The sequence below is a fragment of the Rattus norvegicus genome, chromosome 4 (genome assembly GCF_036323735.1).
Source record: "Rattus norvegicus strain BN/NHsdMcwi chromosome 4, GRCr8, whole genome shotgun sequence".
Taxonomy (NCBI): Eukaryota; Metazoa; Chordata; class Mammalia; order Rodentia; family Muridae; genus Rattus; species Rattus norvegicus.
In genome coordinates, this window is record NC_086022.1 from 123,835,515 (window position 1) to 123,846,685 (window position 11,171).

General features: G+C 38.6%; 1 protein-coding gene across 1 annotated transcript; it reads right to left on the reverse strand.

Moving 5' to 3' along the window:
* Positions 1-7,164: 7,164 nt before the first annotated feature.
* On the reverse strand, positions 7,165-8,109 carry Vom1r95 (vomeronasal 1 receptor 95). The gene has a single exon (NM_001419718.1). The coding sequence runs from the start codon at positions 8,107-8,109 to the stop codon at positions 7,165-7,167; it is 945 nt and encodes a 314-aa protein (NP_001406647.1).
* Positions 8,110-11,171: the final 3,062 nt, after the last annotated feature.

The window sequence follows — 11,171 nt, forward strand, 5'->3', positions numbered from 1 at the left end:
GCTCAGCCGCACCATGGCAGGTGCGGAAACTCCCCGTGCGGTTCCAGAGCTCCTCCCCCCACAGCCTGCCTGGGATCCAACCACCTTCTGAGTCTGTGCTGCAGTGCTGGGCACTTACTTACATGGAAGCGGCAGGCCAGGTGGACCCTGAGTCTGAGGAGATCCTGCGCAGGCCTAGGTGAAGGGAGCCTTAAAGACATATCTCCAGCCTGTAATTTTAGTGGCTCTCAGTGACAAGTTCCCACTGGAGAGCAGGGACATAGCATATCCCAGTGGAACATTTTACCGGTTGAGTTGACTCTACTCTGTTGGGTAACAGCCATGATGGGAGAGCTGGGCCCAAACTTTTCTCCAAGCTTCCTTGACACATCTGCAAGTTAGACAGGGACACAATGTGGTCAACCCACCTTTCTAATTTTCCCCTCAAGCAAATGAGCACAACCTAAACTTCTACTGAAAAATTCATCTGCTAACAATGAGACCTCGTGTGCCTTCCTAGAACTTCCGTGTTTCTGATTAAATCTACACAGTGACAGGTTGATTCTTCCATAGTTCTTCAACATACAGAGAACCTATATCCTAGAAATCTTGGTTCTTTGCCCTGTGATTTCCAGCTTTCCAGCTCTTGGTAGACAATAAAAATGAATTTGAAGAAAATATAGAAGTAAAGGAAGACTTGGGAGTTCGGGGCTGTGCAGTCAGCCAGCTTGAACATAACTCTGCCCGAGACCAACCCTGAACTGGATTCCTCTTCCCAGGGAGTTTGAATGGCCACCTTCCTTCTCACTGATGGAGTCAGGAAGTTGTAACATCTGTATGGACAGAAATGACATGCAATTTTGATCCTTCCCCTAGATAGTTTACATACAGTAATATAAAGATCCTTACAAATGGACCTATAGCCCATACTCAGAAGAGGGTCCAATTATCAAGCATGGCCTACTCCTGCATTTGGGTCTACTTGTTTGCTGTATATTGCTTTTACTGTGTTTAGTTTTGGGCGTCAAATTCTTGATCTTTCCAACTTTTATCATGAAGGGCTGTTGAATTTTTTCAAATGCTTTCTCAGCATCTAATGAGATGATCGTGTGTTTTTTCTTTGATTTTCTTTATACAGTGGATTACTTTGATAGATCCCTGAATCCTTGGGATGAAGCCTACTTGATCATGATGGATGATCGTTTTGATGTTTTCTTGAATTGGGTTGGGGAAAATTTTATTGAGTATCTTTGCATTGACATTCATAAGGGAACTTGGTTTGACGTCTCTTTCTTTGTTGGGACTTGGTGTGGTTTAGGTATGAGCATAATTGTGGTTTCATAGAAGGAACTGGCTGGTGTTCTTTCTGTTTGTATTTTGCGGAAGTGTTTGGACAGTATTAGTATTAAGTCGTCTTTGACGGGATGATAGATTTCTACACTAAACTCATCTGGTCTTGGGATTTTTTTTTTTTTTTTGGTTGGGAGACTAATAACTACTTCTATTTTTTTAGGAGTTATGGAGCTGTTTAGATGGTTTATCTGATCTTGATTTAACTTTGGTACCTGTCTAGAAAATTGTTCATCTCATCTAGACTTTCCAATTTTGTGGAATATAGGCTTTTGTAGTAGGACGTGATGATTTTTTGAATTTCCTCCAATTCTGTTGTTATGTCTCCCTTTTCATTTCTGATTTTGTTAATTTGGATTCTTTCTCTGTGGCCTCTGATTAGTCTGGCTAAGCGTTTGTCCACCTTGTAGATTTTCTCAAAGTACCAGCTTCTGATTTTGTTGATTCTTTGTATAGTTCTTTTTGTTTCTACTTGGTTGACGTCAGCCTTGAGTTTGGTTATTTCCTGACTTCTACTCCTCTTGGGTGGTATTTGCTTCTTTTTGTTCTAGAGCTTATAGTTGTGCTGTTAAGCTGCCTGTGTTTACTCTATCTAGTTTCTTTTTGAAGGCACTCAGAACTATGAGTTTTTTTTTCTTTTTTTCTTTTTTATTATTAACTTGAGTATTTCTTATATACATTTCGAGTGTTATTCCCTTTCCCAGTTTCCGGGCAAACATCCCCCTCCCCCCTCCCCTTTCTTATCGGTGTTCCCCTCCCCCCCCTCCCCCCCTTGTCCCCCTCCCCCCAACAGTCTAGTTCACTGGGGGTTCAGTCTTAGCAGGACCCAGGGATTCCCCTTCCACTGGTGCTCTTACTAGGATATTCATTGCTACCTATGAGGTCAGAGTCCAGGGTCAGTCCATGTATAGTCTTTAGGTAGTGGCTTAGTCCCTGGAAGCTCTGGTTGCTTGGCATTGTTGTACATATGGGGTCTCGAGCCCCTTCAAGCTCTTCCAGTTCTTTCTCTGATTCCTTCAACGGGGGTCCTATTCTCAGTTCAGTGGTTTGCTGCTGGTATTCGCCTCTGTATTTGCTGTATTCTGGCTGTGTCTCTCAGGAGCGATCTACATCCGGCTCCTGTCGGTCTGCACTTCTTTGCTTCATCCATCTTGTCTAATTGGATGGCTGTATATGCATGGGCCACATGTGGGGCAGACTCTGAATGGGTGTTCCTTCAGTCTCTGTTTTAATCTTTGCCTCTCTCTTCCCTGCCAAGGGTATTCTTGTTCCCCTTTTAAAGAAGGAGTGAACCATTCACATTTTGATCATCTGTCTTGAGTTTCATTTGTTCTAGGCATCTAGGGTAATTCAAGCATTTGGGCTAATAGCCACTTATCAGTGAGTGCATACCATGTATGTCTTTCTGTGATTGGGTTAGCTCACTCAGGATGATAGAACTATGAGTTTTCTTCTTAGCACTGCTTTCATGATGTCCCATTAGTTTGGGTTTGTTGTGCCTTCATTTCCATTAAATTCTAAAACAGTCTTTAATTTCTTTATTTCTTCCTTGACCAAGTTTTCATTGTGTAGAGCATTGTTCAACTTCCATGTATATGTGGGCTTTCTTTCTCTCTTTCTTTCTTTCTTTCTTTCTCTCTTTCTTTCTTTCTTTCCTTCCTTCCTTCCTCCTTTCTTTCTTTCTTTCCTTCCTTCCTTCCTCCTTTCTTTCTTTCTTTCCTTCCTTCCTTCCTCCTTTCTTTCTTTCTTTCTTTCTTTCTTTCTTTCTTTCTTTCTTTCTTTCTTTCTTTCTTTCTTTCTTTTTGTTATTGTATACCAGCCTTAGTCCATCATGATCTGATAGGATGCATGGAAATATTTTAATCTTCTTGTATCTTTTAAGGCTTGTTTTGTGACTGATTAGTATGGTCAGTTCTGGAGGAGTTACCATGAGTTGCTGCGAAGGTATATTCTTTTGTTTTAGGATAAAATGTTTTATAGATATCTGTTAAATCCACTTGGTTCATAATTTCTGTTAGCTTCTCTGTGTCTCTGTGTAGTTTCTGTTTCCATTGCTGGGAGTGGGGTGTTACAGTCTCCCATTCTTATTGTGTGAGGTGAAATGTGTGCTTTGAGTTTTAGTAAGATTTCTTTCATAAGTGTAGGTGCCCTTGTATTTGGAGCATAGATATTCAGGATTGAGAATTCATCTTGGTGGATTTTTCCTTTGGTATATATGAAGTCCTTCCTTATCTTTTTAAATACCTTCTGGTTGAAATTTGAATTTATTGGATAGTAGAATGGCTACTTCAGCTTGTTTATTGGGAACATTTGCTTGGAAAATTGTTTTCCAGCCATTTATTCTGACCTAGTGTCTGTCTTTGTCACTGAGTTCTGTTTTCTGTATGCAGCAAAATGCTGGGTCCTCTTTCTGTATCCAGTCTGTTAGTGTATGTCGTTTATTGGGGAATTGAGTCCACTGATGTTAAGAGATATTAAGGAATACTGACTGCTGTTTCCTGTTATTTTTGATTTTAGAGGTGGAATTATGTTTGTGTGGATCTCTTATTTTGTTTTTTTACAAGTAGATTACTTTCTAGTTTTTACTCAGGTGTAGTTTCCTTCCTTGATTTGGAGTTTTACATGTATTACCCTTTGTAGGCCTGTATTGTCAAAAGATATTGTGTAAATTTGGTTTTGTCATGGAATACCTTGGTTTCTCCATCTATCTTAATTGAGAGTTTTGTTGTATATGGTAGCTTGGGCTGGCATTTGTGTTCTCTTAGGGTCTGCATGACATCTGTCCAGGATCTTCTGGCTTTCATAGTCTCTGATGAGAAGTCTGGTGTAATTCTGATCGGTCTGCCTTTATGTTACTTGTCTTTTTCCCTTAATGCTTTAAATATTCTTTCTTTATTTTATGCATTTGGTGTTTTGACTATTATGTGCTGGTGGAATTTCTTTTCTGGTCCAATCTATTTGGAGTTCTGTAGGCTTCTTGTATGTTTATAGGCATCTCTTTCCTTAGGTTAGGGAAGTTTTTTTCTATGGTTTTGTTGAAGTTATTTACTGGCCTTTTAAGTAGGGAATCTTTGCTCTCTTCTATACCCATTATCCTTAGGTTTGTAGCTCTCATTTTGTCCTGGATTTATTGGATGTTTTTGGTTAGGAAGTTTTTGCATTTTGCATTTTCTTTCTGGTTGTCCCAATGTTTTCTATCATATCTTCGGTCCCTGACATTCTCTCTTGTATCACTTGTATTCTGTTGCCAATGCGTCCATCTGTGAATTTTGATCTTTTCCCTAGGTTTTCTATCTCCAGGGTTGTCTTCCTTTGTAATTTCTTTATAGTTCTAATTCTATTTTTAGATCCTGGATGGTTGTGTTCAATTTCTTTACCTTTTTTTGTGTATTTCAACTCAGAGGCAGAGACAGAGACAGACAGACAGACACAACCTCTATGCTGTAATTCTACAGAAATCACAAAATGTCCCATTGGGACACTATGCTCCATGGTACTTAGGGACTCATGAACTTTTATTTCCTCTTTTTCTAAAAAGAGAATATCTTGCATATTGTCTGAAATCATTAGCAGGTAATGCAAACATGGTTTAATATATGAATATCCGTTAATGTAATCCACTATGTAACCAAACTCAAGAAAAAAAACCACAAGATCATTTCATTAGATGATGAGAAAGCATTTGACAAAATTCAACACCACTTCATGGTAAAAGTAATGGAAAGATCAGAAATTCAACACCAATACCTAAACATAATAAAAGCAATATGCAGCAAATGAGTACCCAACATTCAACTAAATGTAGAGAAACTTGAAGCAATCCCACTAAAATCAGGGATTAGACAAGACTGACCACTCTCTCTCTACTTATTCAATATAGTAATCAAAGTCCTAGCCAGAGCCCACAGACAACAAAAAGAGTACAAAAGCATACAAATTGGAAAGGAAGAAGTCAAGATATCACTATTTGCAGATGATATGATAGTATACTTAAGTGACTCTGAAAGTCCCACCAGAAAACTACTAAATCTAATAAACAACTTCAGGAAAGTGGTTGGATATAAAATTAACTCAAAGAAATCAGTAACCTTCTTCTACTCAAAGAATAAACAGGCTGAGAAAGAAATCAGGGAAATGACACCCTTCAAAATAGTCACAAATAATATAAAATACCTCTGTGAGATTCTAACCAAGCAAGTGAAAGGTCTGTAAGACACAAACTTCAAGTCACTAAAGAGAGAAATTGAAGAACTCAGAAGATGGAAAGACCTCCCATGCTCATGGATTGAAACAGAGAAACAAAATGTCCTCAGTAAAACGCTACCTTATATAATGAATATACACAAGATTTTAAAATGTATTTTATTGTAAGTGTAATATATGCATATCAATTTTTGAGAAATGAACTAATTTCACCAGTCAATAAATGCTGATGGCATATTAGCAAAGGCAGGAAATAAGAGGTGGAAGTTCTGGTAGAGAAATAGGAATTCTAGGACTTAGTCAGAGTGGGGAGATTCACCACCTGGACCATTAGGAAGTCAGAAGAATGAAACTGAGGGAATTTAACTAGTGTTGTGGCAGACATAGAATGATTTAATCAGGTTATATAAGTGATGAGTCCGTTGGGAAACAAACTCAGGCTTAAGGCCTAGGCATTTATTCATAAATAATTAATCTTGGGTTTGTCATTCAGAAACACTTCATCAAGAAGTACAGAACTGTGATCCTACACCAGGGGGAAATCCTTCCAAAGTGTAGAAGCTCCTCCTTAAGAAGGCTGATGAACTGTAGAACTCGTATCCTTGGAACAACTGAGGATAAAAGGTAGAACATCAGGAAACGATGGTTAACCATTGCATGGGGCAAATTTATCACAAACTTTTAAATTGTTGAGAAATTTCAGTTTGGTACTTTTATAATCTTTACATTTTTATTAATTTTCTGCATCATGGCTAAAGCACCTGAACACATTTCATAATCTGAAAACACTCATGGGATACACAGTTCCTATTCTGAGCATTGTGGGATATAGGAGAGAGCACTCACATTATAGTCCAACCAGAGTGCATGTGTCTACAGAAGTACTCCCTTCTTGGGTTGAAACTCCACCTCTATCAGCAAAATGTTCAGAATGTGTATTTCTTGAGTTTCTGGAACACCATACTGGATTTGTTCACATTGGGTCCTCAGAGTCCAGCCCTCTCTATATAGATTAATACAGTATGTCATTCTGTGTGACTGAAATTTCACTTTGCAAAGTAGCTTCAGGGCTCATTAGCATTGGTTTATGTGCAAAAGTCTCACCCATTCTGAATGATAGTTGACTCACATAGAGGCTACAGTTGTGTTCCTGTATTCAGACAGTTTTAGGTCTCAGAGTATTTGAACTTTCGTAATATACTTTTTGATATATAAAGTTGTTTACTCCTTGAACATAACTGATATGATTTTTTCACACCCAGGTTGTGGTTTAAGCATCATATCCTTATTTATAGTGGTTACCTAATTTTGAAAAATAAATAATATGGTACTTTAGATATTGATAAATGGCCTCATCCAGCACAGATTTAGAGAAGTATAGATCAGCAAGGTGTTAACAAGGAAGATCCCATTGCAAATTTACCCTAAAGACAGTTAAGAAAAAATTCTTTGTAACCACTCAGCGTATGTGGTTTGATTTTTAAAATAAAAATGTGCCATCCATACATTATAGAAAAGTGCAGGAGTTAAGTACAAAGGGCACAAATATATATTTTTATTTAACCTCAAAGCATGCACGTAATGCCATGATTCATAGCTCTGTTGATGGTACACTGCTCATCATGAAAATTCTTATGAACACAGAGACTCTAACCTTACTATCCTATCATACATGGATATCATCAGGCTAGTTAGTCGTTTTTCATTATTGAGAACCAGCAGAGGACTGAATGCAGCATAGCCATGGGCTACAGGAATCTGCACACAATACAGAGATTGATTTCCCTGGAATATAGTTCTTGAGTAGGTCATGATACTATCAAAAGTTGATATTATCAGAAAGAAGCTCATGAGCATTAGAATGGTCCAGATGGCTCTCTGCTCTGGAGTTGCCTTTGGAGAAAGTTTTGAGTTCTGAAGCTGCTGGGACCGAGTCTTATGTCTACATAAGAGAGTCGCCATGTAGCAAGTTGAGAGGCCCATGAGACCAATAAGGAAGACATTCCTGAAAGCCAGCAGTGTGGAGAAGGTGCGTTGCATTGAGGAACTCATGGGTAGAAAAGAGCAAGATTTCGTGATATATATAAGATTAACCGAGGTGAGATTTTGTGTGGCAATGGCTGCTATTAAGATATGGCTGCTGATGGATGTATAGAAGATGCTCATGAAAATAAAGAAACATGAGAGGTGATGTGGAGAATTGAGTTTGAACTTTGCTAAGTGAGAGCTTTGAGGGCAGAGGATGATTGCCTGGAAGACACTCAACATACAGGTGTCACAAACAGAGAGGCTCCTGAAAAACCTGTGCAAGAAAATGAATAGTTTACATGTGATGTCATCCCATCCTCCTGAAGACATAAAAAAGTCTTCAGTTATATATGCTGCAAGTAATAGCATCACTAGGTGGATTAGGGCCACGAGGCCAATGGGCAAGTCAGTGAGTCTGGGCCTGTGCCCACGAATGAACATGAAGGTGTGGAAGAGGAGAAGGCAGCTGTTGGCTGAGATCCCGATGCCTATCTCAGAGAAGAAGGCAATTCTGTAAGCACTACAGTACAGTGTATTATCTTTATTCATATTATTCTGGGTAGAAGCACATAGTAGTTGTCTGAAGAGAAAGCAAGGAACTCCTTAGTTACATATTGCCTTCTTCATCCAGAAAAGGAGCATTGCCCTGAATAATTACAGATACATCCAAATTTATCTACTACCATCTAAAAATTCAGCTCTCTCTCACACCATCCAGAATCCATACCTACTCTCACACATTGTCTAATCTCTCCAACTGTGGATAGCTTAAGTTTTTAAATGTGAACCTCTATCAGTGAGTAAGTTTTGCTCTACAGTAAAATTCCATACATTATGGAAAATGTTTCCTTTCCTATTACTTTTTAAATCCATTTATCTGGACAATGCCTAATGTGGTTTGATTTCTACCATTTTGGTTGTTAAGCATGTAATTGTTCTTTATTTTCTGTGAACTTGAAGGAGGAAGGTGTCACGAAATGGAATGAGGCTTTTCTGAGAAAGAGTTCCCATGCATTAGACACTCATAGAGTTATTTCTTTTAGTCATTCTCTTTACCTTTCCGTTAGTTGTCTGACAAAATATTCTCTTCATTGTTCCACCTAAAATGCTGGGACGTAAATTTAGGTTTCATGTTATTTAACCTTGTACCCACAGTTAGATTGCACGAAGAGAGACTTAAGAACTTAAGGGACTCAAGAGGCACGGTGCTCTTGGGAATACTTTCTATATGCTGAGCAGGGGCTGAGGCTTGACACCACAATTTCCCCATGTCTGAATTTGGGTTGAGAATAAAAAGCATTCATGAGTGAACACTGGCAGGTTCTTTGCTGTCATGTGCAGTTGTCCTTTGTGGGATGAGCTTTGGAAGCTGGCACATGTGTGTTAGGAGCATGACATGACAAAGGTTCACATTCACCTCTTTACTAAATTTTTTTAAAAACATATTTTGATAAGAATCTGAAAACTAAATATAAAGTAGAAGATGTGATGAGGCTCAATTACATCACATTTACCACAAAAGTGAAGGAGATTCAAGCATTTCCATTATGAGTTAAATTGGAAGGTATATGTTTTATTCAGTAATTAATACAGAAAGAAAAGATTACTGGAATAAACATTGTGTACTCCTGTGCCTTAGGTTTATGTCCACAATGCATTAGACAATCAGTCTTCTGTAGTCACATCATCACTCAGGTGACAGCTCTTACCAAGGTGAGCAAGGCCAAGGACTGACACGGCCAATCTGTGACCTCTGAAAGTGAACTGGATAAAAAGGCTGTGTCAGTTTGGCTGACAATTCTCCCACAAGAACTGTAGAATAACAAACCATTGGAGCAAGCACAAGAAATCTCCTTCAGTGATGCTCAGTGTAGTCCAGTAAGTCTTAAAACAAGACTACTGATGGAGCCATGGTTACCTCTTAGACGTTAAAGGTGCTGAAAATGCCACACACTTATAAAATATGATGGGGGTTATTTGACTGAATGTGACCTGAAAGCCTTCTTTCTGTGGTCTAGGTTCCTTGGTACTAGAAACTTGTCTACAAGCTGTCTAAGGAGGGACAGAATCAGTAGTCCTATCAGGCTGCAACACTTATTAATTACAACCAAGAGGAGCAAAGCAAGCCTGCCATAAAGGTGAAACAGTAGCACTTACCCTTGGTGGTTCCCAACAGCTGTCTAATTGGATGGAGAACCCAATTCCCTCAACAGGAGCGAGATCATGTCTGGTTCTAGAAACATAGCCCACTTCTGGGGACCAGTGAGGACATGATCCTTAGAAAAGTTTACTACCATCACATGGGTAGACCAACACAATTCCTATGTATATTCTAGGCATTACCCCTAGAGATAAGTAAGGCTACCAACCCTACTCATAGAAGCCCCTCTTCATAGCAGATGGAGAATATCACAGAAAGCACAACCACACAACACAAAGATATACAGATTTTGGGGAGTCTATCCACAATGAATAACTCTGCATCACAGCCCCTGCTGGTATGTTTCAGGGAATGTCAAGGAAGATGAAGCAGAAAGATTGAAAGAGCCAGAAGTCCAGGAAGTTGGTGAGATAGTCTCTCCTAAATTTGGTGGCAAAAGGAAGACTAGAACAATGGCAAAACCAACAGACATGCTAATGTTGAAGGGGGAATTTTTCATAGGCACTAGCCCTAGACAAAGAACTACTGGCTACTAGATTCTCCCGGGAGAGAAAGAAATATCTTCCAAGCATGAGCACCAATATTGCTTATCCAATACAAAGCAGTCAGTCCTGGAACCATATTATACCTAAACCAAGAATGAATTTATATGTTTGTGTAAATACAAACATTTATATTTTGTACATAAAAATGAAAAGGAAAAAGTCAGTGCATTTGAATGGGGCACAAAGGAGCAATTTTAGGGAGGAAGATAGAAGGTGAAAATGACATTATTATTTAATTTAAAAACAGATTTAAAACTAAATAAATGAATGGGTGGAGCAAACGTGACTAAACATTAATAGGCAGACCTTTGTCATGGGAAATAGGCCTCTATCAGCTCTTGAAAACTTTGACTTGATTACTTTATACCTATGTTTGATGACTTAGTCACTCAAATTAATAAAGGAATTTTTTTTTGGTTCTTTTTTTTGGAGCTGGGGACCGAACCCAGGGTCTTGCACTTCCTAGGTAAGCGCTCTACCACTAAGCTAAATCCCCAACCCCAGGAATTCTTTCAAAAACTGTTGATCTATGAAACTAATATATGCCAAATGAGTAACATTCAATTAGATAGTTGACTTAGAATTTTTGAAGTGCTTCATTTTATGCATAAAAAGTAATAACTATATAATATATTCAAGTATGTAGGCTTACCAAAACAATGTGGTTCATTGAGTTAAAATAAAAAATAAAAAGTAAGAAAGACTAAATAAAATTTTAAGAGTTGTTATATCAGAGAAATAAAAATACAGAGAAGAAAACTCATTATTATGGAAAACACAGTTCCATATGCTGAGGGTCCATGAGAGATCAGGGTCTCCTCTGCAGATGCTGAAAATCTACCTGCAGGCCCTGAGCTCCTCCTCCCTCAGCCTGCCTGTGTCCTATGTATTTTCTGATTCTGCAC